This window comes from Nesoenas mayeri (assembly GCF_963082525.1).
Source record: "Nesoenas mayeri genome assembly, chromosome: 20".
Taxonomy (NCBI): Eukaryota; Metazoa; Chordata; class Aves; order Columbiformes; family Columbidae; genus Nesoenas; species Nesoenas mayeri.
In genome coordinates, this window is record NC_137569.1 from 10,232,349 (window position 1) to 10,260,032 (window position 27,684).

At 44.2% G+C, this 27,684-nt stretch overlaps 1 protein-coding gene across 1 annotated transcript; it reads left to right on the forward strand.

Annotated features, from left to right (window-relative positions):
• HSF5 (heat shock transcription factor 5) lies at nucleotides 1–25,755 on the forward strand (the record flags this gene model as incomplete). Its single annotated transcript, XM_080356860.1, has 7 exons — nucleotides 1–556; nucleotides 3,430–3,801; nucleotides 11,066–11,163; nucleotides 16,006–16,512; nucleotides 17,914–17,973; nucleotides 21,433–21,589; nucleotides 25,688–25,755. The coding sequence occupies 7 exons, from the start codon at nucleotides 1–3 to the stop codon at nucleotides 25,753–25,755; spliced, it is 1,818 nt and encodes a 605-aa protein (XP_080212986.1).
• Nucleotides 25,756–27,684: the final 1,929 nt, after the last annotated feature.

Genomic DNA, 27,684 nt, shown 5'->3' on the forward strand with positions numbered 1-27,684 from the left:
ATGGAGGAGCCGCAGCTGCCGCCCTCCGTCAACCCCAGCAACTTCCCGGCCAAGCTGTGGCGGCTGGTGAACAGCCCGCGCTTCCACTCCATTTGCTGGGACGCCCGCGGCGAGGGGCTGCTCATCGACCAGCCGCTCTTCGAGCGGGAGCTGCTGGGCGCGGGGCCGGGCCGCGCCATGGGGCCGGCGGGCGACGGGGCGCCGGAAGCCAGCGACCTCTTCAAGACCAAGAACTTCACCAGCTTCATCCGACAGCTCAACCTCTACGGCTTCCGCAAGGTGCTGCCGGGGCCGGCGGGCAGCGCGGCGGGGCCGGGGCCCGGCGGCTCGGCGGGGCCGCTGCACCATTTCCACAGCCCGCACTTCCGGCGGGGCCAGCCCGAGCTGCTCGTGCAGCTGAAGCGCCTGACGAGCGCCAACAAGGCGAAGCTGGCGGCGGGGCTGGAGGTCACCAGCCGCCCGCCCAACCGCTTCCAGCGCCTCTTCGGCTCCGTGCTGCGTGGGGACCCGCTGCTGCCGCCCGCCACGGCCAGCGGGGCCAACGGTGAGCCGGGGAGTGGGGAGCGCTGGGGGGCTGGAAATCCTGACTCTGAGGGAAGAGGGTGGCCTGGCCTGGCGGGTGCTGCTCAGTTCACCCGGTGTGGGAGAATGAATGGTTCTTCGTGCAGGTCAATCTGCTGCCAGTAAGTGTGGGGAGTGCGGTTCATGTGTGTTTCAGTCTGCGTGTGGACTGTGCAGTCCCCGTTGTGAGTTACACCAAGAACAGCCTTGCCCAGTCTCTGTGGGGCTGGCAAAGCTCTACCAGTTGAACATTACTGTAGAATCACACGATCAGAGAATGTTCTGGCCTGGAAGGACCGACCAGGGTGATGAAGGGAGTTGGTTGAGCACAATATTGTGTCCAGTTGTGGCCCCTCAGCTCCAGCAGGACAGGGAACTGCTGCAGAGAGTCCAGCGCAGCCACCAAGATGCTGCAGGGAGTGGAGCATCTCCCGTGTGAGGAAAGGCTGAGGGAGCTGGGGCTCTGGAGCTGGACAAGAGGACACTGAGAGGGGACTCATTCCTGGGGATCAATATGGAAAGGGGGAGTGTCAGGAGGATGGAGCCAGGCTCTGCTGGTGACAACCAGTGACAGGACAAGGGGCAATGGGTGCAAACTGGAACACAGGAGGTTCCACTTAAATGTGAGAAGAAACTTGTTCCCGGTGAGGGTGGCAGAGCTTGGCCCAGGCTGCCCAGGGGGTTGTGGAGTCTCCTTCTGTGCAGACATTCCAACCCGCCTGGACACCTTCCTGTGTAACCTCATCTGGGTGTTCCTGCTCCATGGGAGGATTGCACTGGATGAGTTTTTCAGGTCCCTTCCAACCCCTGACATTCTGGGTTTCTGTGAGGAACCTGAGAAGGAGATTTGAGTGGTCATTTTGCGGCCGGCCCTGGGGCTGGGGATGCTCTGTGGGGCAGAGCTGAGAGGCCTTGGGGCTGGGGATGCTCCGCGGGGCAGAGCTGAGAGGCCATGGGGCTGGGGATGCTCTGTGGGGCAGAGCTGAGAGGCCGTGGGGCTGGGGATGCTCTGTGGGACAGAGCTGAGGGGCCATGGGGCTGGGGATGCTCCGCGGGGCAGAGCTGCGGCACAGGTCGGGGGAGTGGCAGGACTGAGACCTGGAGAAGGGCAGTAGCAGGTGGTGACTCTGCTCACTGCAGCACCACCCGCCTTTAGAACAGAGCGCGGTATCATGGGTTTTATTCTTGGTAGGTGTAGGAATTGTTATCTCATTCATATGGTGTTTTCTGTGGAGTCTGTAGAACTGCACCAAGAAAACAAAATGAAGCATGTGAGAAGTGAAGGAACTTATTTCCATACTGAGGGTAGGAAGCGTTTAAATTAAAGATTTGGTGTTAACATATTGTTCAGATGAGTCCTTACAGACTTCTTCACTGAAATCTGGTCTGAGGTCATGCAGACCGTTGGTAAAGTAAATGCTAAGACAGATAACAGCCTTTTCACTTCTTGGCCTCTGTTCTGTGAGTGCAGTTCCAGACAGCTTTTGCTCTACAAATCTCAGTTTCTAGAAAGACAGAACAAGGAAAACATTGGGGTTTATGTGCAGTCAAGTTCTGACAGGCTGACAATTTCCTGTGCGCTCTGTACAGACTATTTAGGGGCACGTCTTTGCTGTAAATGTGAGGTAATTTGATAGATAAAAGATATTTTTGTTTGCAAAGCGTCAGTCTGTTCCAAACGTCTTGCAACATGTAACTCTGTGTTAAACATCCAGGAACAATTCCTGTAAAGCAACCGGTGCTTTATAACTTGGCATCCTGTGGTGTCTTGTTTATGTGTTGAAACTAGATAATCTTAATTTCCTTATCCAAAAGTACAATATAAACAAAGATAGTCTCATCCCGCTGTTCATTCTCTGTGTATGTATGATAAAAATACTGAACAGGAAATAAACAGTCCTATACACTAATTCTGGCTACATTTTGAGGGGCAGGTGATATTTATTTAGTTATTCTTAATGATTTAATATAAATGAGCAGAATGACTGTATGTTACCCATTTCTTGAATTAGTTCCCATCAGAGGAGTGAAAGAGGAAAATGTGAGGCTGTTTTTGTAAAACGTCCTTTAGAGTGAGAATCGGGAAGGACGGGTTTGAGAGAGCCTGACTTCCAGATAAACCCGATTGACACAAGCTGCCCTGAGGCCCGTGATTAGCAGGGCTGTATAAAACACTGTGGAAAGGTCCCAAATGCAGCGTTTCTTCCAGGAGGCTGACGAGCACGGGTGTTCTCAGTGTTAGTGTTTCAGCAGAGTCACCGAAACCTCTAATAGAAATTGAGCTGTCGTGGTATAAGAGCAAATACCATTTCATGAAATAATAACTGAAGAGAGGGAAGTGAGAGAAAAGGAATATCTAGGAAATCACAAAATGGCAAAGTTTGGGATATTTTAGTCTAAACTGAACTAGTTGAGCTGACTGGGAAAAAGTTGGCTTTGAATTTCTTTTCTTGATGAATTAAATGAGTTGTCACAACGTACTTCCAAAGCCATGGGGAGGATTTTGACATTGCCTTTCCCTTGGCTGCCTATGAGCTGGCAGTACTGGAGTCTGGTAAAGTCTTGCTTTATAATTTCCTTTTTTTTTTTTTTTTTAATGTATTGTCTGCTTTAACACACAATACTTTCTAAATTGCTTTTGTTTGGTTTAGTAAGTTACCATGTGTTTTGATTTATTTGAAGCACTAATAAGGTGTTGCTGCAGGCTGAAGGAGCTGCCGTGCTCAGCTGCAGCGGCAACCGTGTGTTCGCTGCAAGAAATCGGGCTGTTTCTAGATTAAGTGTATTGGGGCAAAGGCTCAGCTTCTTGTATTGCCTTTCATTGCCTTTCACTAACGCTCCTTTTGCTTTGTTTCATACCCACTGCAGGCCTGCTGACTTTAGGACAGTTTCATCAACCTTATCATCGAGATCGTTTTTTTCCGTACTCCTACATATCGACCTCATCCCAGAACAATGGCACTTTACCAACCAAGGGTTTAGAGCGGCCTCCTCTTCCCTCCAGAACATGGCAAGGCTCTCTCGGGTTGCTTCCAGGCCATCAAGCTTCCCCGGCTTTTCCAGATAAAGGGGTTGCCTTTCCAATGCTCCAGAGGCTTACCACAGAGGTCACATACACGCTCCAGCCTGTTGCTTCGCTTCTGCCACTCCAGCAAGGCTCTCAAACCGTTGCCACCTCCCTTCCAAAATACAGCAGCAACACAGCTTCGATGCAGTATTCACAAGCCTACTATCCAACAGGTAGGAAAAACTTTTCTGCACTTGCTTTTCTAAAAGGTATTTAAAAACGATCGTTTTAAATCTTTTTCTACAGTGCTCCATCATGTATATATCTCAAGTGAGAATTAGATACAAAGTGTGAAGTCTAAGAGGAAGAGAGACCTTTAAATATTTTCTGTTTGGTATTCCTGTCCTTGCTCTAGATTTGGAGCTTCCCCTGGTGATTTTCCAGATGGCCCCTCTGTTGAGGTTAAAGGGTGAGAAGAAAAAACATTTGCCCACAACTAATCAGTGTCAATTTTCATTTGTTTTTAATTGCAAAAACCCAGGATGATGATACTAAGGCACTGAGAACTTGTTGAACAGCAGTATAGTAGTACTTGGTCTCATGTTTTCCCAAGTTAAGTTTTTAAAGACAAAGATCCATCAAAAGTAAAATGTAGAGTATGCCAAATTTGCTTCTACTATTTTCATAGCTTCATTTTTTTCTGGTTAACTTCTTTATGATGTATTTGTTTTTGTGCATTGAAGACTAGAAAGTACAAAAGTCTTGACTCTCTTGTCTAAAATGTTTCTGCTGAAATTTTCAGGCTCACTTAAGTGTTTGTATTCTTCAGAAGAGAAATCGAAGCAAATTATAGTTCTTCAACCTTACCTTGAATTGGAAAAATTGTGTCATAGGTTATAATTTTGGGGGTGCAGATGTGTTTTTGTTTTTTAAACTTACCTAAAACTTCTGAAACTCAGAACATAGTGACTCCTTCCTTGGACAAACTAAAGCCTGGTTATTATTCTTTCCTTGTCTGTTCCTCACTTGGCAGCTGCACCTTTGACATCCTACCTGTGGTGGCTGCTTTATCCAGGTGCACAGTGAAATCTTCACGTCTTCTCAGACCTCTGCTGGGAATGTTTCAGACAATAATCACTGGTTTCCATAAAATAATTTTTGTCAAGGAAGAATTCTGAGGAGTTATGTCTCTCTTGGGGATGCTTGTAAATTTTCAAGAGATGGGCAACTTTTGCCATATACTTCTTGCCCTGTGCTGCTTACAGACATGACAGAGGTGGCTGGTGCCTGCCTTACAAGCTCCTCCCTGCCTTACAAGTCTCCTCCCTGGACCAGCGGGTACTGAGAGTCATAGAGTGGTTTGGCTTGGGAGGGACCTTAAAGATCATCTAGTTCCAGCCCCCTGCAATGGGCAGGGCCACCTTCCATAGAGCAGGTTGCTCAAAGCCTCATCTTGAACATGCTGAAGGTGGGAGATAGTCCCTAATTCATGTTTCTATCGGTTTCTATCAAAGATTGGAGCCAGGGGGGTCGGGCTCTGCTCCCCAGGAACAAGCGCCAGGAGCAGAGGAAACGGCCTCAAGTTGCGCCAGGGGAGGGTGAGGTTGGATCTGGAGAACAATTTCTTCCCCAAAGGGCTGTGGGGCATTGGAACAGGCTGCCCAGGGCAGTGCTGGAGTCACCATCCCTGGAGGGCTGGACAGACAGACATGAGGTTCTCAGGACATGGGGCAGTGCCAGGGGTGGGTTATGGTTGGACTGGATGATCTTGAGGGGCTTTTACAACCAAAATGATTCTATATCTGTATCTTAACTACACCCCCAGAGCTGTTGTACAGCCAGGGGAAGGAAATGGGCATCTCTGGGTTGTGAGCCATCTCGCTCGGGTCAGAGTTTGTCTTAGGGTGGGATTGCTCATGTCCCAAAGTGCCAGTTGTGCATACTGACCATAGAGGAAATGAGGAGGGTAGCGTGGATTTAGACATGAATCTGTACATCTCTGTACCTGGATGACACTGGCCTGTCTCACAGATATAAAGTGTAAAGAATAAATCGGCTATATTGTATCAGATAAAATCTTGTGGGGCTGGGGGTGGTGATGGGAGCATGATGAAAGCACATCAGGTTTTTCAAGGTACAAAAATTAAGGCATAATTCAAGCTAAAACAGAAACTTACGGAGTCTGAGGCTTTTGAAAACTCCAATGGATTCTTTAGTACTTCTGAGAAGATAAGTTTGACATTTTACTAGGGGGTATTATAAATCTTTTAATTTTCACTGTAATTTAGGACTGTCTCGGTGGTTTTACTTCTGCTCCTGTGTATCTCTTAATCTCACTGCTATCCTTTCTTCTCTATGTTATAACATACACCATGCTGATAGCTTATTTCTTCATGCATCCACATAAAGTCTGCTTTTCTTCATCTGGAGAGCACAGAACCAAGATTAGCTTATTTGGAAAGTAATAGTTAATCTTCAAATACATATTTCATAAGTAAAGGGCCTAAAGAATATATGTTCAATCTTATTCTTGACTCTTTTCATTTCACTTTTGAAGTCCCATTAAATTAAATCAAAGTAGAACTTTGTCCAAGTTTTCTTTTTATGTATATTGAAACTGGTTTGTTAACTTCAGCGACAAAAAGATTTCCCTGGTTTTTCATTATGATTCTTATTGAAAGGGCAGTAAAAAAAAAAGATCCTCATCTGAATCTTTTCTCTCCACTAGCGTTAGACCACGATTACTTTAAGGATTTAGTTCTGTTTGCTTTCAGCTACCTGCAAAACCTTTGATAGTAGTAGGATTACATCAAAGAAATGTAGTGAAGCTTTATTATCAGAGAATATCCTAATAATGAAAAATCAGCCAAGGAGACTGTGTGAGAAGTGTTAGTTGTTGGTGCCACCTGGCATTACAAGTCCAGTTACACCTTTTGAACGCATCGCTGGCTGTCAGGTTCATATAGGTACAATAACCTTTCTGGTGAGTGGTAGCCTAGGAATAGTCATGTTATTCTGAATGATACACCCTCTATTAAGATAAAGACTTTTCTTTGTATGTAAAGCTTAAAATTCATGTATGTGTTGGTAAAAAGGGGATTCTTAACATAAATAAGCAGCTGAAAACATAATATCTGTTTTAACACAGCATAAATAGCACCATATTTTCCCTTGAGAAAAGTGGACTAGATGCATTAGTAATGCACTTGTAAAACTAGTAGTAGGATTCATCTTGCCGAAGATTCATCTGATGGGTGATGTGCCTGGGCTTGTCTAGATTACATATATAGCCAGAGAGAAACAGGCACCTCCCAGAGGGTGAGTCATTCCATTTCTTAGACCTGCACCTTTGGAAGACAATTAATTTCTTTCTTCATTGACTGTGCCAAGTCTTGACAACTCCTGGACATCTGAGCCTATATAGCATTAGGGCAATTAATCCTACCTGAATGTCTAAGATATTTCAAACAATATTTTCTTTCCCATTTTCTCTTATTGAAGAGACCTGGGGTGTCATCCTCATTTTCCTCAGTCTTTTGGCTGGGAAGGGATCAGAACCTGCAGAGTTTTTGTGTTCAGGGCCATTCCGGTGCGTTTGTTGATGTGCAGGAACAGGCACAGCTGCATTCCCTGGCATCCTGCACACTTTTGGGTACTGCTGACCCAGTTGTCTGATGAATAACCAGCTTCTCTGGGGCATAACGTTTGGACCTGACATCAGAAGACCATCCTGCCAGTAAGAACTTAAGGTTCTTCCTTGGTATTTCACATGTCGTTTGTGTTTGAGTGAGATGGAAGATGCTGGAGAGTGTCGGTCTCATCCCCTTTGCCTCAGCCATGCTGATAATAGCATTAATATCTGCTGCTATCTTGTTCCTTCCATTTCCAAGCGTTCTTTGGAGAAATTATGGTGCAGATCATATTGGGTTTGCATATATTTTGGGGCTTTCAGCTTTCCTGAGCTTGCATGCAGTATTGGAACCTGAGAAAGGCATGTGGTACAAATGTCTGCACATGGAACTGTGAGCGTGGAGCTTTTTTGATAGTTCTTAGATGTTATGCGTGTTTAAGTTCTAACTTCCAGATACATTTGGCAAGATACATCTTTGCTAAAACCATGGCTGAGCTCAAGCATATCTGACTGTGTCCCTGCTACTGTATTAAGCTTTGCCAGGAACAGTGCCCAGTTGTCTTGGCCAGCCCTATCACTGCACCGTTAGCCTGGTTACCTCTCTGCCCCACAAATCTGTGCTTAGTTCAGTGGTTGGCATGGGCTTGGGACCGTTCCCAACAGGTTGTTTGGATGCGGCTATTTTGACTTGGAAAAGGAAGAGATTTTAATAGTATTAATACTCTGTGCCAGAAAATGGATCTGGATGCATTTAGTGTACTGGTAGAGTTGTAACCTTCGTGTCTTCAGCAAAGATGATGATTGATATGGTTTTATCTGCTTAAACATCGAAGGCCCACAAAGTAATATTGTCTCACAAGGAGGGGGATGTTTATAAGAATGTGATGTTCACCCATATTTATTTTTACACAATTCATCCAACTTTGCCAGTGTTGGGAAAACAGGATTTAGTGAATACCCCATTAATTCTCTAACGAGTAGTTGTCTGCTTTGGAGATAAGAACACTGGCCTTGGTCAGGTCCATCATTTTCTCAGACAGCAATGCCCAAGGAGCAAAGCAAGCGCGGACTGATGCGTTTCTGAAACACCCCAACATATGGGCTCCCAGCATTAATGAACTGTAGCACCAGTTGTATGTGATAGCACTTGGGGGATTCTGCTTCCATCAACTTGTCTATTTCTCCAAAATGACATGAGTTCATCGCATCTCCACCATCTGTGACAAGGACCTCAGTTCATGGCTTAACCACGCCTTGTGCAGAGCCACCTTTTCTTGCCTTCAAACCCTACTGCATATTCGTTAAATCTCCTTTTGTGTTTTTTTCTTTTTTTAATGAATGTATCTATATCCATATCCCTCTCATGGCACCGATCATGATTTTAAATACTTGTATCATAGTTCCTCCGGTTGCGTTTTCTCCAGCCCTGTTTAGCTGTTCCTTCTGACCAGTGTCCTGCACGTCACCCATGTCACCGTCCCTGTAACCTTTGCCAGTTCTCTTATTTTCTTATCGAAATATAGAGTCCAAAAATACACACAGTGGTCAAGGTGTGAATCATGGATTTATACAGTGGAATAAGAATGTTCCTATTTCATTATTTGTTCCTTTTGTAATATTTCCTAACAACCCAATTGTTTCATTTATGACTTCAAAGGTCTTTTTGACTGCAACTGAGTGTCAGGCTGATGTCCTCTTGAAACTATCTACTGTAATACCGAGATTAGTGATCGGTGTCCAATTCTTTCCTGGTTCCCTGAGCTCTGCTCTTCCTTGGGCAGCGCTGGGTTGGTTCCAGCCCCACCGACAGCAATTCCAGGTTCATAAATCAGCGTTCATATTCTGCACACCGTGTCCTAAAGAGAATGTGACATTATCCATCCACAGCTTGTGTGGGTAAAAGTGTGTCCCTTTTTGACAGAAATCTAATAGATTTTGAGGCTAATCCATCTTGTTTGATGGAAGGGGCTGTATCTTTTCCTTCGTTTATTCAGTAAGTATTAATTTATTCTGTAAGATGCCATTCATCCCTGTCTCCTCAGTATTCGAATGAGACCCATGTTCACTGTCAGTTATTCCTAACAGCTGGTGACAGAAAGGGCTTTAGCCCGTCATTTCTTCTGGCTATGACTACATTAACTATATCTTAGACAAAAGAGCTCAGAAACTTCTTCTCTCCACTTAACAGGGTAAGACAAAAGTGGGTGAGAGAAGCAGATCTGTTTGTTGAATTTTGATTCCGTTTCGAGACTTGAAGTATTAGCAATGAATCAACACCTTTGCCTTTGATAACGCTGCGTGTCAGTAACACTTTATTCAGTGTTATTTAAAATGTTGTCTGGCTATAGGGTGACTCACCTTTTGTGACTCCGTGGTACTTACCAAGCACTGCTCTCCATCTGACGGTGGATTTTCTTCTTATAAACCTGCTTTTGTATCTTCCGTGATATTTCCACAGATGCAGTTGTTCTTGCTATTAGATCAGCCACTGCTGTAGCCTATGAGCTGGTAAAAAAATTTCTTGTGACCGCAAATCATTCTGTTTATGCAACATTCTGCATTTCAGAACCATTCAGAATCGTTCATCAGTCTAGTCTTCTACACAGTTATTTTTGTTCCTTTCACTTTGATTTACAGACATAACAACTTGTTTAACTAATGAGTTGATTTTGCTATAAGCTTTACTCTAAACGACAGTATTCTTACTTGTAGTTTTTTATAGCGTATGATCTGGACTTAATGTTTTACACTGACCTATTATTTCACAAGCACTTTTTCCCTTCAGGTCCTTCCTTTTTTTTAAATTCTTATAAAATACGTTCTCTGGAGTATGTGTTTGGTTTTCCTTAGAATCACTCTACCAGGTTACAATAAATTTCTCCTTTGTCGTTGCTCTCAAAATATTTTTACAGTAGCCTTTCCACAGTTTTCTTTGGTGGTTTTCTTGGGTTTGTAAGCATGACTTTGGAGTTACCAGTGAGTTACACCCAGATATCATTTAGGTTTTTGGCAATATCCAGAATTGTAATATGTTCATAGGTCATATAATATTCTCCTGAAAGTTCTTCTGAGTTAGATTGTGAAGTACCATGAGTCACAGATCAGAAGGGTGTCCCTGGCTCTGCCTGTGCTCTTAAGCTTTTGATGCTCCAAACTGCACGAAAATTCAACAACATCATATAGAAGAGAGGAATAGGTATAGATATTAAAAAACATATTGGTTACAGTAGCATCTGTTTAATGTGAAATCCCTTGGAGGCGTCAAGCATTGCAAATAAATCGATCTGATCCATTTGCCGTCTCAAGTTAAACTAATTACTCTTTGTTATGAACGTTGGACTAGATTTGATTTCATCAATGATTTATCTCTCTCAGAATCACTGCAGATTTTAAAGATTATCTGTCCTGCAAATCATGCCTGTACTTTTAGATTAAATATCTCCACATGTCACCCAAAATAATACCTGCAGAATACAGCGTCATCTGCAAGGCTGCTTTTTAGAATAAAATGACTATTTAATTTCAGTGTGTATGTGAACACCTAGGCTCTTCCTGTGTGGTATGTTGGGATGAGAAAGTCAAGCAGCCAAATCAAAAAGGTGAATATTAAGATACAGAAGACTGATTATGAAATTTCTGTGTGCACGTGTATCAATTTTACCATATCTATTTTTCAATATATGTGCACATATATTAGAATAAATATTTTCTAAGATGAAGAAATCAGTCTTACAATCACTTGGGAGGTAAGAATACATTTCTGTTAGTTAGTTTCCTGGGCGATTATAGAAATGTTTAATCAAAGGAAGCAGCAGGACTGTGCGTACCCAGCATGACCTGTGTCTGACGGTGTGTTTGATCCCCAGCCTCGCTGCAGCACTGCTCCCCGCCTGCCCACGTGGATCCCCTGACCGGCTGCGCTGGTCCTGCCGCTTCCACCAACGCCCACTGCAGCTTTTTCCAGGTGAGTGCAGCGTGCGGGGCCAGGGGAGCGCGGGGGAGGCCAAGGGAACCGGCGCTGGCTTTGGGGACTTCTGGATGGAGAATGTCAATGTGCAACTTGATCTGCTTGAGAAAGTGAGGGGAATATGGCTCACAAATATCTGTTTCCAAGAACCACTGAATTTGTAATTCTAGTTGTGTCTCAGGGTAGGAGCATAGTGTGTGTCCTCACCAGTGGAGTGGTATTTTCTGTATAACTTCTTTGCTTGACTTCACCAGAATTCATTTTAATTAACGAGTCTATGTTTATCTTTGAAGAATGTCCTTGCCTGGACAAAAAGAGTTTCTTTGATATTATGAAAATACTGGAAACAGCTGCATGGTTTTGTCCTGACCAGCTTTCTACAGTCCTGAGTTTCATTGGATGAATGAGAAAAACTAAGGTGACTTTTGGAATTGGCTCCACCTCAGAGATGTCACAATAAAGATAACTACAGTACTTACTGTAAATGCTTCATAAAACTGTGGTGGAAACTACACCTTATTTGGAGGGCCTGGCTTATCAATTATCAAAAGATCTGAAGTAAAAATGCGAGGGCTTCCTTTTGTATTACAGTGTAATGCATATACTTTTCTTTTTTTCCCCTCACAGAGGACAAGCAAAGCAAGTTATGCTTATGTGTGTTGAAAAAGGGCTGACCTACCCAAGCTTGATCATCCAGTTTCCTGTCTTGCAAATATCAACCTTTGGCTTCATGTTTTGGTTTGGTTTGGTTTGAATATAAACCTATCCAGGCTGGCCAGGTTATGGCCAGGATAGCAGGTTGTAAATAGCCACTGGCCAGCTGTGCCATTGATACTCAAGCGTTTGTTTTTCACATAGTGCATCTTTGTCCTCTCACTCGCATCATGAGAGTTGTGGAAGCTTCTTTTTCAGCTAGGACATGAGGATCCATTGGAGTGATAGGAAGTCACAAGCAGATAACTCCTTATCTCAGAAGGCTGAGATCAGTGTTTGGGATAGCAGAACATTCCAAGGGAGTCGTCAAGGGTGGTGGTGTGGCTAGATTGAAAGGCAATGTAAATATGCTGTCTAAAGAGTCCCGTGAAAATCCGATGTTTGGAGAAGCAAATCCATGGGCAGCGTGTGGAGTCTAAAGAAATTCAGGCCACTTACTAGCAGTTGCTTTGCTAATGCAACCCTGGGCAGGGGCTGCTGGACGGTGATCCTGTGTGTGAGCAGCGGCGGAAATCTGTTCCACCAGGTCGTTAGCAGGTCTCTGAGCAGGATAATACAAACAGCATACAGAATGGATCAACAGGGCTTCTTGAGATTTCTGAGTCTTAGTGTAGCGTAGATCGTTTCTCCTGGGACACGGTGACAGGGACTGTGCTGGTGGGACAGCAGACAGCAGTTTGCCTGTGGTTCTCACTGAGCTGTGGGGATTATTCAGTTTATTTTTTGTGTGCTCTGGGGTAGATGCTTCCCCAAAGTTCTGAGGGCTGCAGCCAGCACTGTACTGATCATCATCCCCTGCCTGTGTATGGATCATCAGTAACCACTCACACAAATCCTCAAAAGCAGTAAAATTAACCAGCCCTGTCTGACTGAGCATTTTTATCATTCTTCACAAAGAACAGAACTTCTGCATTGTATTGTTTTACTATGTATCTTCCACCAGGTGTGGGAGTTCAGTGCAAAGCTGCTGAAGGTGCTTTGCGGGGCTTTGAGGCTGTTTGATCTCACTGTGGGCAGCAGATGCTCCTGGCAAAGTCTACACAAAACTGCTGGACCAGCCCAGAAGACACTGAGCCGTATCTGCACATTGTGCCCAGCCCTCCTTCTGGTGGATCCACACAGTGTGGCCTCAGAAAGAAAACCAGGAATTGTTGGCCAAGAAAGCCTAAACCTTGAGCTAGGCCTTACCGAGCCTTGCAGAGAGCACCGCTTTAAATTCAGGAGCACCGCTTTAAATTCAGGAGAGATTAAGACAGGTCTTGGGGCTTGGAGAGCATTGCTGGGCTTGTACCGTGTCGGGCGACCCTGCTGGGGACGTGGGCAGACAGTGCTGGTGAGGACATGTCTGTTTGCTGCTGTTCGCTCTCCAGAAAGAGGGAATTGGAAAGAGGATAGAGGTGGTTATACCCAGACATGGCGGCTGATTTGGACGTATCTCGTGTCAGGTTTCTGAAACTAAAGTTTCAGAGATGTGTCGTACGCTTTGGTCACAATTGGTTACAAAACTGGGAGCTCAGGTGCAGCCTCCTGCTCTTTTACATTTGGGTTTTCAGGAAGTGCAGTGTGGATCAGGGTGATGTGTTGGGATCCTTGGGCAGGAATGAGCCTTGGGAGACAAAACTGCTATATTCTGCAGCAGCTCACAACCATTAGTGCTGTATTTTCCGGCTGCTTTACCACAGGTATGAACCAAGGCTGCATATTGGATTTTAGGGACTTTTTCCTCTCTTTTCCTTTATTTTTTGCTAGCATCTCTACTATTTGATCATTGCTACTAGCATTTTTATTAAGCTGCCAGTATTTCCTTGTGGAACTGAAGCAAGAGGTAACTGGAAATGGAAGAAATAAATGTGGGAGGGAAAAAAGGATACTTTCCTGACGTTAAAAGCAGTGCTGAGTAGTTTGCTTTGATTTGTAATAAGAATGATCATCAGTCATATAATTTCAAATGAAATTGTATCCGAATGATTGCCCAAGCACTCAAGCCAGGTTGTTTTGGTCCTAGTCCCCAAACAGGTGTGGTTGTGCTTTACTTTCTGCATATGTTGTGTTAATCTTCTAAGTGAAATGTCCATCTTCCCTTTCACCCATTTTGCTAAATTAGAGCATTTTTCCTCTTGAGCTCAGTGACCAGCAAACTGTTAGTCTTTTCAGTCCTGACTTCTCAGTATTTTATCACTTTTCTTTGTTTCATTGCTGCCTCTCTCCCATCTTTGTCCGTCGTGTCTTCTGTAGATAAACTAAGAGGATTTAAATTGTCTCTGTGTGGGCACTGTCTGCTGTTGGAAATGCATCCGAGATCCCATAGTGCATCCAAGGAGCCGGTGGGTGTTACAGCAGCTGCAGGCCGAGGTCCCGTAAGAAGAGGCCCAAGAGGTCGCAGTGTGGGTTGGGAGTTGGTTTGTTTTTGGCAGGGATGATCTTCCCCTGGACAGTTGACCTGGTAACCCTGATCGTACTTAAAATCCCAACTGCTTCAGTCAACAAAGGAGCAACACAACAAAATTGAAACACCTTGTTAATATTTTAAAAAGATATTAAATGAAGAAACTATGTTTAAACTTATAAAAATGGAAAGGTCGCTTGCCTTTCGTGAAAAGACTTTGCTTAACCTAAATTTCTCAAATTCCAGGTTTTCTCTTCCTCTCCCGCCCCCCCAACCCTCCGCAGTTTCTGGCTCTCTGCAGACCGGCACATCCACATGAACCCACAGCGGGACTTGGCTTCACACACTTCAAGGAAGGGATCTCATCTCTTTGTCGTGTTTCCTTCAGGGGCCTCTGATGTCCATGCTGCTGAGACACCAAGTCCTTCACTGGCATTTCATCTCATATGCCTTTCCTAGTAGGTGATCCTGTGGCTTCTTGTTCTCTAATTTACTCATCATCTATGGAAGTAGCTTTTTATTAACCTGCTAGAAGGTCTGAGGATAATCAGGCACTAAGGGCTAATCCTTCATAGTAGATCTCTTCCAAAATAAGATCATATTTTAATGATACCTGTTCAAGATCATTGTATGACTCATATTTGTCAGAAGAAATTATCCTCCCACTGTCCTTAAATCTGAGTCATCTCCAGAATAAACAGCAATACAGACACTGACTGTTAAAATGTGATTTATCATTTGACTTGGGTAGGACTTGCTGCTTTTGAAAAACTGCATTGTCTTCTTTCTGCTTTAGACGTTCTTTGATTTGTATGGATTGCTGACTGTGTCTTGTCATCTTGTGATGTCATTGCAGTGAAATATTTAGCAGTGTTCAGACCTGCTCTGTGACAGCACAGGAGCCTCCTCAGGTTCTCTGGGAGGTGTTTCTGACCTGAACATCTCTAGGACTGTTATACAGATTGACATAGACTTTGAGTTGTTCATTTGTGGGGCACCATTGTGTCAGGAGTGTCCGGATGTGAGGCTGTGACAGGCAGGGCAGTTCTACAGTATTTGTTTTCATAGGTATCTGAACTCCCATTCAGTTTGGTTCTGGAGCATCCCTGGGCATCACCCCTTGTGTGGGTGCCTATATGGACAATCACTTGAAGAGGAAAAAGATGTTTATTGGTAAGTAATCGAGTTCTTCGAGTTGTGTTGTCCATATGCGCGTTTTCAGCATACGTACCTGTTCTCTTGCTTAAAAACCTTGTGGTTTGTGCTGTTTTTATACACAACAGGAATGCTTGAGTTTTAGAAGAACGGAAGGCAGGTAGATTTGCTTTATCATTTTCTATGTGGCATGTGAAGGGGGTGGTTCTAATGTACCCCCCAGGTCCTGCTAAGGCTAGAAGGCTCTGGTTTGAATGCTTGGGTGTATTTGTACCTGCAAGGCAATGGTGTGCAGACAATTCTCATGAAAGGGGACACAGTGACTGGTAAGTGACCTTCCTTTCTCTCCAAGAGAGAAGCGTGCCGGGGGTATGATGCTTAATGAAAAACAGAAGTAATCGCTTTTTTTTTCCCTTTCTTTTAATTAAACCTGCTGTTTTAACTGAAAATAACACTCTTTCAAGCTTTTGGATAAACGAACACTTCAGTTGATCGCTCGGGTTAATTTCCGAAACCTTACAGAACCAATGCACGTACTGTCGTAATTTTTTGATATAAAAGTTCATGTATTTTGTTTCTCCCAGAGTCCTCCAGTGCAGTCACCTTATGCAGCTGAATTCCTGCCCTCGAACTGGCCGTGTCAAACATCCGATGAGAACAAGAAGACAGAAGTCAATCTCGAAGCTGTGTTTAAGATTGTAGACGAGATGCATTCGTCACCCAAAGCCGAAATGGTGAAAGTGGAGCCTGTGGAGAGCGAGTGTTCAACCCTCCCGTCCAGCGGGGGCCACACTGAGACCAGCGACACACCTTCCACCGGGGAGAGCCAGCTGGAGGCGCTGACTCCGGTAACTTCAGACATGTCGTTTGTGATGGAACCAGATCAAGCTGAGACTTGTTCTCCATCACAACCTCCTGAATTCCTCTGTGCTGCCCAAACCGCTGCGTCTGTGGAAAGCGCTGCGGCTGAAATAGTGCAAGAATTGATGGCCGCACAGCAAGCATGTGAAAAACTGGGAGAGCAACCGGATCACTGCCCAGCTCAGTCCTCCCTCATGTTTATTCAGCAAGAACCGTTCAGTCTAGAGCAGGTAAGGAGTAAAGGGAGATAAAACAACATCTTTATTTTGAGATGACCATATTCTATAGTGCTAGGGTCTGGACTGATTTGCTTTTTAATACTCTTGCTTGCTTAAGAACTGAAGGCTTCTTTAATTAAGCTTTTTATTAACAGTGAAGGGTTTGTTTGGTAAAGCAAGACTTTAAAAAGGAGGGAATAAAGAAGTATCCCATGTTAACAAGCACGAGATCTATTAGCCTGTGCTGGCCGGGTTATGGTGCTTGTCTGTGTGTGAAGAGTACGTAGCGCAGGTGTATTTGTGGTGGTGAAGTGGAAGTTTTTTTAGGTTGTAACATACTGTCCTATTGTGCTATCAGTATCTTGAAGCCTTCAGTGAAGTTTATCACTCGGAAATCCTCAGCTGGTGCAAACTTGATTGTTCTTAGTCATCTTCCTCCTGGGTATCTTTACAGCAAGACGTATATTCTGATCGAGCCTCCGCAAAGCTCCAGCCTGGGCTGGGCTGTTGTGCTCGGTGCTGTGCAGAGAAGAGCAGTGCTGCTTAATGAGCGTCCACTCGTTATCTTCAGTGTCGACCACCCTTTAAATTTAACCATTGCCAGTCTAACAGCTTATGGACTGTGTTTTTAGAAGTAGATTTTTTTCGTTGTTGAAGGAGTTTAGAGCTTGTGGCCCAAACTCCCTTGTTAAGAATGGAGGGATCAAAGGTGTGACCTGTGTGTTGTTGGGGGGAAGGTGTTTTAGTTTTGAGGCCCCATTGCTTGTGTAACTGGTGAGAATCCCGATGTTGGTCCTGGTCTGTTGATCTGGATGTTTACTGGTTATTTAACTGGACTTTCTTATGTGTTGAAAAAGAATTTGGGGACTATTAGGCCTTTTGTGTGACAGATCCCCTCTTTTTGTTAGAAAATACTTTGTCTGTGCCGAGTCTCCTCATCCCAAATTGAAGAGATTCAAGGTTAACCCAAGCCCAGCTGCCTCTTGCCCAGAGCCTGCACTCATGACAGGTGCAAAACTCTCCGAAGAGGCTTCTGTGCTTCTACAAAATTTGTTATCTTCCTCCCGAGGCTTCGAGTAGCTGTCAGTGCTGTGTATTTCAGAGCAAGCTCATGGCAGAATAGTGGCCCTGCACAGAATACAGTTTTATTCCTGTGTGTAGCAGCAGAGGAGGAGCAAATTCCTCCAGAGTTAATCCCAGAACATCCAAACAGCTCTGCTGGGTCAGATCAAAGGTCCGTCTTGCCCAGTGTCAAGTCTCCAGACAATAGCTGTAATCTGATAGACTGGGAGGAGCGAGAACCAGGCATGCAAACAGCAAATAGCGCAGGCCATTCCTCCTGCTTCCCAGCTGTTCTCAGCTTGAGGACTTGGAACGACACCATATACTTAATCAGAAATTTCTCTTCTGCAGGCTGAAGTCAGTCCTGGAAACCACGTCAGTTCTAGCCCACAGAATCCTTTGGCCAAGCAGGTATGTTGCTCAGAATCTCTCGCACGAAGAGCTTTGTTTTACTGCTTTTGAGCATGACTGTTACCGTGGGATGTTCCTCAGAAGAGACCTTGGCCTGTCATCCATCCCTGGCCGTGTCCTGTGTGTCACCTGTGATTTTATGGGTCCCTGTCACAGGCTCCTCAGGGCTCTTGCTCCCCAACCGGCCAGGCCTGCTGTAGTTTCCACTGCATGGCAGCTGCTCTGCACCCCTGTTAACTTGGAGTTTTCTCTGAACTTTTTCTACTACGTCCTTCTTTGAAATGAAGAGAGCATTGAAGTTCTGAGAAAACCATCCAGTTTTGTAGTCGTACAAACATGTTTGCTATTTTGTTCTGTATTTCTTTCACAGTATTTTCTGGCATTTAATTGCTCTTGTGACAGCTACTGAGCCTTGAACTGTCCTCATAGAACTACCAGTTCAGTACAAACCTACTTTATTCTGCTTTCCTGATTTCTTAAAAGATAGCTAGTTAAAGAGCGGTTCTTTGCATGAAAAGACAGTACATTCAATAGTTCAGATCCAGTGCTGTCGTCTTAGCCTTAGCAAATTCCTATCCTAGACTCCTACAGGTTTTGGCCTTTAACTGGCATATTTTATTCCACTCTTACAATAAATATTTTATTTTCTTCTTAAAGTGGAAATACAACATTTTTGTAAACGCTTGATCAAAAGGAATTTGCCTTCTGTTTTGTTCAGTCTCCTTCGCAGTAAGTTTGGCTGAAGGTTGAAACTCATGCTTGCTTTGCTGAGGGTTAATCCAGCAAACCCCATTCATGTGAGCTGCTCATTTTAGTACCTGAGCTTCTCATTGTGCTCCCTGCTGGGTATCCAGTCCCTATCTCGTAAGTCATGTAACCAGTGAGATGCAGCAGATTTGGCATTTTTCAATAACTGAAGTGAAAATGCAGAATTACACATCAGTCTGCTTTGGTAGCTTTGTTTGGTTCTCTGCCAAACAGTGTTTGGGACTCTAAAATTGCAGGAGTACTGGGCCTGAGTCTGTCCACAGATGCAGTGAACCCATGGGCAGAAGCATGTTCACTTAAAAAACAATGTTCACAAACAATTAAACAAGAGAGAACTTGGAACCAGATTTGTGTGTGCTAAGCTGATGCTATTAGGATCCAAATCTTATTATTGCCTTTTTTTTATTAGATTACTAAGGAGTTGGTGGGTAAGATCCTATAAACAGGGTGATAAAAAGGAATCCGAATGGAGTGCTGCGCAGTGTCCTTGCTCGATGGTTTTCACTTGCACAACTGTGGGGCTTGATCCTGGACACAGCGGCACCAGTGAGGGGAAAATGAAATTCCCTCAATGTGCTGGCCACACTCATCCCCGTGCCTCTTAGTAATCCTTATCCCAATATGCATTTGGTTTTTATCAACAATGCAGTTTGATTTCTACATCCCCTGTCTGGATTAGAAGGGGGTGGTCAGTAGGTCCGAGAGGTTCTCCTGCCCCTCTGCTCTGCCCTGGGGAGACCACACCTGGAATATCGTGTCCAGTTGTGGCCCCTCAGTTCCAGCAGGACAGGGAACTGCTGGAGAGAGTCCAGCGCAGCCACCAAGATGCTGAAGGGAGTGGAGCATCTCCCGTGTGAGGAAACGCTGAGGGAGCTGGGGCTCTGGAGCTGGACAAGAGGACACTGAGGGGGGACTCATTCCTGGGGATCAATATGGAAAGGGGGAGTGTCAGGAGGATGGAGCCAGGCTCTGCTGGTGACAACCAGGGACAGGACAAGGGGCAATGGGTGCAAACTGGAACACAGGAGGTTGCACTTAAATAGGAGAAGAAACTTCTTCCTGGTGAGGGTGTCAGAGCCTGGCCCAGGCTGCCCAAGGGGGTTGTGGAGTCTCCTTCTGTGCAGACATTCCAACCCGCCTGGACACCTTCCTGTGTAACCTCATCTGGGTGTTCCTGCTCCATGGGGGGATTGCACTGGATGAGCTTTCCAGGTCAGTTCCAACCCCTGACATTCTGGGATTCTATGATATTGTCTTTCATTTCATCATGTATCTATTTTTCACTTTTTTTTAAATAATGGAATTTGTAGAATTGTTTCTAGAACCATTGTCCTATTGGGTATCCAAAAGGATACTTCCTTGAGAAATCTTCCCTGCTCTCACTAGTTGGTTAAGGCTGCTCACTCGGTTTTCTAGAACTTATTATTAGACACCAGGAATGGAGAGGTTTAGATCATCGCTTGTGAAATTGGGATTGTAGGCGGTGAAGGCGGTGAACTGCAGCCCTTCTTCTCCGTGTTGTGAAGCTCAGGAGGGAGTTGTGCTTTAGATGTTGGACACATAGCCTTGCCAGCCCAATGGTTTTCACGTGCCCTCGTTAATTGTACATATGCAATAACTACAATGTACTTCTGAGAACAAACCCTCCAGTGCGCTGGGTGCGGAGCAGGGGCAGGAGGCCTGGTGGGGAACCAGTTACTCTTCAGTTACTGTGTTCGCTCAGACTTTTTCAGTATTATTATACAACTTAGTCAAAGAAAATACATGTATTTCTATTAATACGCATGCACGCTGCCTTTTCTAGATTTAACTCAAGGTGGAGAGCATGATATTTTTGGAATTACTAATGTCTTATTACCAAGTCTGTTGATGTTTTATCTTCTGTAAACTCACACATACCAGTTTTGCAAAGCTTTTTTCCCTTAATAGAAGGAAGTGTTGCAGGCTCTGAACAATCATTCATCTTGAGGATATTCATTGATAGGATATTTGTAGAAGAGATGAATATTCTAGAGCAGATGACAATGAGAACATCTTTCTGCCTAAAGGTCAACTCCAAGTGCTTCACTTTGGGCCTTTAGTTCCTCACTGGAACACAAACATGGTTACTTGGCTTTTTTTCTTTAAACCCACAGATTTTTGCCACCTACTCATAGAAATACCCCAGTCTGGTAAACAGGTGCCCGCAGAACACATATGGAACAGCAGCAGAGGGCTCCAAAAAGCAAAGCAACACTTTATAATGTAATGTCTTAACGGCTGGGTGGGGTGAGGTTTCCAGCCTGAAATGTGCGGCTTGTGTGTGGCGTTCTGCATCACGCGGCTCTACTGGGTTCGTTGGGCTCAATCCGTCATTACTAATACAAGTGTTGGGAACAGCGAGTGCACCTGGATTCCTTCTGGGCTATTTCTTCTGGTTTGGTAACGGAGGGCAAAGCTCAGACTGAGAGGGCACGTACCCTAACGTTGTATATTTTGTTTTCTGATTTCATGTTTTGCTTAATATGACGTTTTGTAAGAGCTGGAGTTTCAATTGGCAACCTTAATTCTGAGTTAAAAACATTTATTATGTAAACCATCCAGGCATGTTCAACACTTGTTAGATGTGCTCTTGGAGTGGAGAAGGATAATAATCATTTTCTCCCTGAGGTAATTACAAGAAAATATTGAGTAATTTATTATTTTTTTTAGGAGAATACAGGTGTTGAATGTGAATCCAGGACATCAGACACACAGGAATTCACTTTAGGAACTCAACCTGTGAACAAATCTGAAGAAAATGCCGATTCATGTGTAAAACCTCAATGCAGGAAAAGACGACACAGCTCAGACAGCGGCAAGTCCCCTGGTAAGCAGAGACTCTGCATGTTTTAGAGGTTACTGAGACAGCTACTCTGAAACTAGTACAGAAAGGGGAATATCAGAATAGTTCAGTCATTGTCTGCAATTTAAGTGCTTCATTGTGCCTTCGATTAAAACATTGTACATGTACAACCTCTTAGTGTACTTACCAACGTGCTTCTGTAGGTAAGTTTACGCTAATTACTCTTATATGGACAAGGGTAGAAGTTATATCAAGAAATAAAACCTGAAGTTCTGGGCGTTGTGTCAGAAATGTGGGTGTCACAATATTGAGATGAAGTCCATAGATAATGTTTGCTGGAGGGTGACAGTGCAACGGAGGAAACACTGAGTAATGAGGTGACTGAAGTAACAGGGAAAACATTCACAAATCTGGTAACTAGAGGAAAAACCTACACGTACGCAGCTTAGAGAGACAAGAGAGGACACAAAGTGCTTTGGATCTGCTGGAGAGGAAAAGCTGGTGCAGCCTGTGCGTCCTGCAAGAAGCTGTTTCCCCCACAACTGATCATCAAAGAGCTGGTTGGAGAGTTTGAAGAGCTGTCACTCTCCTCAAAGAGTAGTTTCTAGATTCCAGATAATGATGCTAATTAATAATTCAGCTCACAAGGCCCGTCAGTTTTAAACATCTAAGTAAGGAATGAAGTCTTTTTTTGTCAGAAAGCTGCAAAAGATGCTTGGATGCCATCTTGAAAGAAACAGGCTTTTGTTTAAAACTCTGAACTGCGAGTACTTGTTCAATCGCTTCCTGGTATGATTAGCAAACTTCTCAACTTGCATATCCCCAGCAAAACATTTGCTTAATATGCCAGTTCTAAAGTTATATACAGAAACATTTTGGAACCCGTTTCCATGAGATCATTCCACAGGGATGAAACACTGTTAGGCTGATGCTAATTAGCAACAATTAGCGTAGAGTCTGCTCTCTGGGAAATGTGATAATTGTCCAGGTCTACGTTTCCACTGTGGTACCTTCTAGGCTTGGTGTGCATGTGAAGGGCGGAGCCGGACTGCAGAGCTCAGCCTAATGTGATCGGGCCCAAGTTGGCCCAAAATAAACTGGGCACATGCAACAAGACTCAATCCTGGGACAGCCCATCTCCTGCAGTTCAGCTGTAAGCGAAGCAGCCAGGTTTATAAGCCAGATTTAGATCTAAGCAGACTCGCTCTGACTAGGTGTTTGTCTGTCTGTCTATACTTCTTTCCGCTGTGACTCTTGGGAAACAACTTCTTTAATCTTTGGGTGCTAAAATGTTACATGATGACAATTTTCCAGGTGTTTCTTCACAATGTATCTTCTGAAAGTCACTGGGTCCTGTCTGTTTTCCCCTTTTCTTTTGGGCCATCACTTGGAAGTGTTCTGAGCCCACACTTTGATCTACATCCTGCTATAGGGAGGCTCATGTTCCATCTACAGGGGGTTTCAAAAAGATGGATCCAATTTGAAATCGCTTATCTCTGCAAACACAAACTGCCCATGAGTGGAGCTCGTACAGCAGGTGCAGGGAACACAGAGCGTTTATAAAAATGCTACTAAAACTTGATAACTCATTATACCATTTGTAAATTTTCATGTAATTGTAACACGCTGGGTCCATCTTTCTGGAACACGCTGTGTTTCACTGGGCTGCTGACATCATTCTCTTGTCCTTGTTATGTGGTGACACCAAGTTCTAGATAGGACACAGCGAGAGCCATTGTAACGTGGTACCAAAGGCCCCTGCAGTGAAGAGGGAGGGAAAAGTCATTTCTGTGGCTGGGAGCAACTCTGGGCCTGAAACCAAGGTGATAATTCATATAAATGGGCCAAGAATTTCTGGAGAAGGCGTTACTTTCCTTTGAAGAGCTGGACTGGATAATTTTGCATTTCGCAGCTATTCTGTAGCAAGAAAGACAACAATTGTTTCACTGAAACAGTCTCTGGGATTTTCCCCCATCTCTGCATCCCTGTAAATCCCTGAAATAGGTGTCTGTTTTCTTGGAATGAAAAACGATCCACTTGAGCAACTTGCTCAGCTAAATCCCAGTTTACCTGTTTTAAGAACATCCTGCCCCCAGGACCAGGACACAGGTCTCTAGTCCAGCGCCCCGTCTCCAACAGCACCGCTGGCATTTTGGGGCTGTTAAGTAGGAAAGGACTCAGTAAACTTTCCTTCCATTTAATTTTCTGGTCGCATTTTGAAGCCATGCGAACATTCAGCATCCACTGTGTTCTAAGTTAACATCATTAACATAGGTTAATTACATGGTGGGTGAAGAACCCTTCCTTTGTTTTAAAACCGTTGTTTTGAATGTGTTTGCTTTAACCATATCTTTATTCCTCATGCACTAATCATCAATCTAGCTGACAATTTGATAGAGGGACCTTGTTGTCTTCTTCACTGCTTTCTACTGGAGCTCATCTGTAAAATGGGATTTTTGGAACAAGTCTTCCTGGTTATGTTGGCAGCATCAACACCTGCAACAGGAGTCCTTTTGGACTTCCCAAATGATTGATGGGAGTGCTATCAGTTCTTCACAGATTCTGCCCCATCTCCTCTACATTGTACTCAGCTAGTAAATAAAGCTGTGCTTTGTCCTTCTTCTTCTACAACACTATATAAGAAGATTGTGATTGGAGAAATTTTTGTTTGCAATCCTTCTTTCTGGAAATAGGGATGTCAGAGTGGAGCAGGTGGAAATTTGTTACTTCTGGACTTAAGCATTTAAGCTGATACTGATACATGAAGGAAAAAGCTTTCTCAGTGGCTGGCCATATATATTTTGTGAGCCATCTAGTCTTTCAGATCATCTGGCAACTTGTCTGACTTTTTTTGCTACAAGAACACAGGCGCAATACAGAGATGCAACTGACTCAGATGAATCCGTCACTACCATGTGCAGAGTGCCCTGGACATTCAGCGCTCGCTCCCGTGCCGCTGCGGTTGTGTCACCGCGTCCCCTCTGTCACTCCGAGGTGAACAGATCTATCGGTCCAGTTGCTGGGGGTGAATCTGCATTCAGGCAAGGTCTCCTGTGCTGTCATTTGTTCAGTTGAACTATTTCCTACACCTTCCAGCCAAGAATAATTTCAGCCAGTTGTTAGTGTTGTTAGTGTTCCCGAGCGCTCACAGTGAGATCATCTCCAGAGGTGTCAGGAGTTCACGTGGGGACAGGCCTGGCCCCAGCTCTTCCCCATCTCCCGTCCGAAGCCCCTGGTGCAGTTACACCTGAGTGTGAACTGTGGCTTCCTGCTCAACGCCGATGCTGTTTGCACTTAACGGGATGTTCAGTGAAGGACTTGCAGGTGACCTGACCAGGCAGTCTGGATTTCGGATGAGTGGATGTTACGTGCTGTCTCTGAGTTTTACATCATTCAGAGTTGCAGCGTCACGAGCCCCCTCGTTTCTCCATCCCTGTGCATTTTCAAGGCTTGTTCCCAACTCCTTTGGCAGGGGGCGAATGTCAGAAGGTGCAGAACTGGTGCCTATTGGACAGGAATTTTGTAGTATAGAAAGAGAACAAGATCTGGAATTCTCTTCTTAAGATGTGAATGTGTCTGTTCAGACATTAGAGTTCCCGTGGGTGCCGTTTGCAGGGCTGGCACTGCTGTGACTTTCTTATTGACTTTCTTGACCTGCAAGCTCTGGCCGTACATTAGAAATATCTCCATTTTGCTGTGGATCAGGGTAATTTTGAAGAAAGGTGTCTCTTGTTTGTCCTGTTTGTGACACCATGGGTTTCCTCTAGGATGTCGAGCTTTGTGCCTTTTATGGATAAATGTCACAAGCAGAATGGGCATTTCTGGAGATCCCGCCAGGGTTTTAACATAATTAACATTTGGCAGTTGGTATCCATGGCAGTGAATGCACATCTACATTGAAGAATGAGAAAAGGAGTCGTGTAATTTGTTGTTTTATATTTAAAGTTTTGCAATATTAGAATAATTCCTATTCTTTAAACAGTAGGCCTCAAATTCTCAAGTCACGGTCTGCTTTTCAGGCCATGTTTTATAGCACCTGACCGCAGTACAATTGCAGCGTGTGCTGCCAAGCGAAACATATCCAAGGACTAATATTTACTCTGTATTCCCTTTTCTTCCTAGATTTCCATCTGCTGGTAGATGTGGCTTGCAAGCAGGGGTACTTTCCCAAGGAAGAAACAAGAGAGTGAGAAGTGGGTGACAAGTATGTGAGAATGTGCAGCGACTGCGGCTGGTTCTCTTCTCCCACCCCAGCGGCCCCGCTTGCACACAACAGGCACTTTGCGTCATTTCAACTGTGTTTTTTATATTTTATACTTTATATTTTATATTTTACAAGCCCTCTTTGCTATCTTTTTAACTTTGTAGGATATTAGTCACTGCATTTTTATACCTCTTCCATTACGTTTTCTACCTGTTAGGCTATAAGGTATCTAGTGGCAGAGTATTTAATATGAAGTAATTAACTGCTTGTATTTTTTAGATATGGAAAAGTCTGAACTTTTTGTAGATGAGAAGCCTTTAATAACTTTTTTACTGGAAAACAAATAGTTTTTAGCGCTGTATTAGGAATCTTTTTATTGAACATTATTGGGAGCTACAGTACGCTCAGCGTAGATGGTGTTGGGTGCTCTTGTGGCTTTGCTTGAAGTCGCACTCTGGCCCTTAGCTGGGAATTGTGGATGAAACAAAAGCGCAGGAAAGTCACAAGATTCTGGGGCTGAATGGGTCAGGGCTTTTGGGAGAGCAGCTCTAGGAAAGATGAGCTAATTTTCTGAGTGATTAACCAGCAAATGCTCTTCCTTCCTAAAGCCGTGCTCCTAGTGCGTACCCATTCCACGTGACAACAGCTCCTCGCTTACATTCATAGGGAATTCTTCTGTTTTAATACTTTTCCTTTGATTCTAATGGTATCTGTAATGCTAGGTAATTTGTTGGTTTGGTACTTTATTTTAAGTAGGTCTTCAAAATACTTTTTCAAGTCTTAAAATACGATAGTATCTATATTGATAGTAGATCTTAAGTTTTTAAATAGCTACGTGATTTTATTTATGTCAAAATACTGTTTGAAGGATAAAGAGGCCCCATTCTGTGTTTGTGTTGGTAGGGAAATAACATGTGAAAGAGCACTTAAAAGATAAATGTAATTGCTTCATGCATATTCATACTGCTTTTATATTTAATGAGAGCCAGCCCTGAGCAAAACGTGCAGGGAAGGCGCAGAGAGTTTCTCAGCCCACCGCAGTGCCTGCAGAGCCTCTGCGGCGTCGGGCTGCGCTGAGCACTGAGCGGTAGGATGGACTGAGACAAAACCTTTGATTGTTCAACACTCCGAACGAGACAAATGCAATCTGAGGATGCTCTTGGGTGGGGTGGAGCCTCACCCTATGGATTGTCCTTGAATTTGTGATTCTTTATTGTATATGACATGTGTGCAGTGCAATTCCAGTTGATGTGAGTGGTGGAAGGGCACGTGCTACGTTCCAATCCTCCACCTCCTGTGAAACGACATGGAAAGCATTTCCAAATGAGACTGTCCAGGTAGTTAAAAGGAAAAGACGTTTGATACCATTGGTGCGGCTTTGGCACCCGAGTTTGGTTCTGAGCTCCCCGGCTGATGTGGTTTGAGACCATCGCTTAATATCCCGTGGAAACAGCGGCCGGTCTGTGTGTCCTGTGGGGTTGGTGCCGGGAGCACCGGGGATGGCGATCACAGGAATTCGGCCTCATCAAACGGGAGCTACCAGCTTTTTAATTCACAGAAAATACAAAGTGAACTGCTTAGCTTACCTTTCTTCCTCTTGTTTACCACCAAAAGATTTTCTATTTTTGGAGATTTAAGTTAGGAGAGACTTTTTTATCTGAATACTTTGTGGTTTTAAAGACAAATGATGAAATCTTAGTATTAAAATTTTTTAATATACTCATTTGACAAGGTTACGGAGCTGGATCTCCTGCAGTGCAGCACTTTAAGAATATACTTGTGTGTAAACTCTATGTATCTTTAGCTGTGAGAGAGCACAGGAGAAAGGGCACTTGCTGCTTTAGGAAATAAATGTAATATTGCACAAGGCCTCACAACTCTTCGGTAACTCTAGATTGAATGTCTAGTGTTTTAG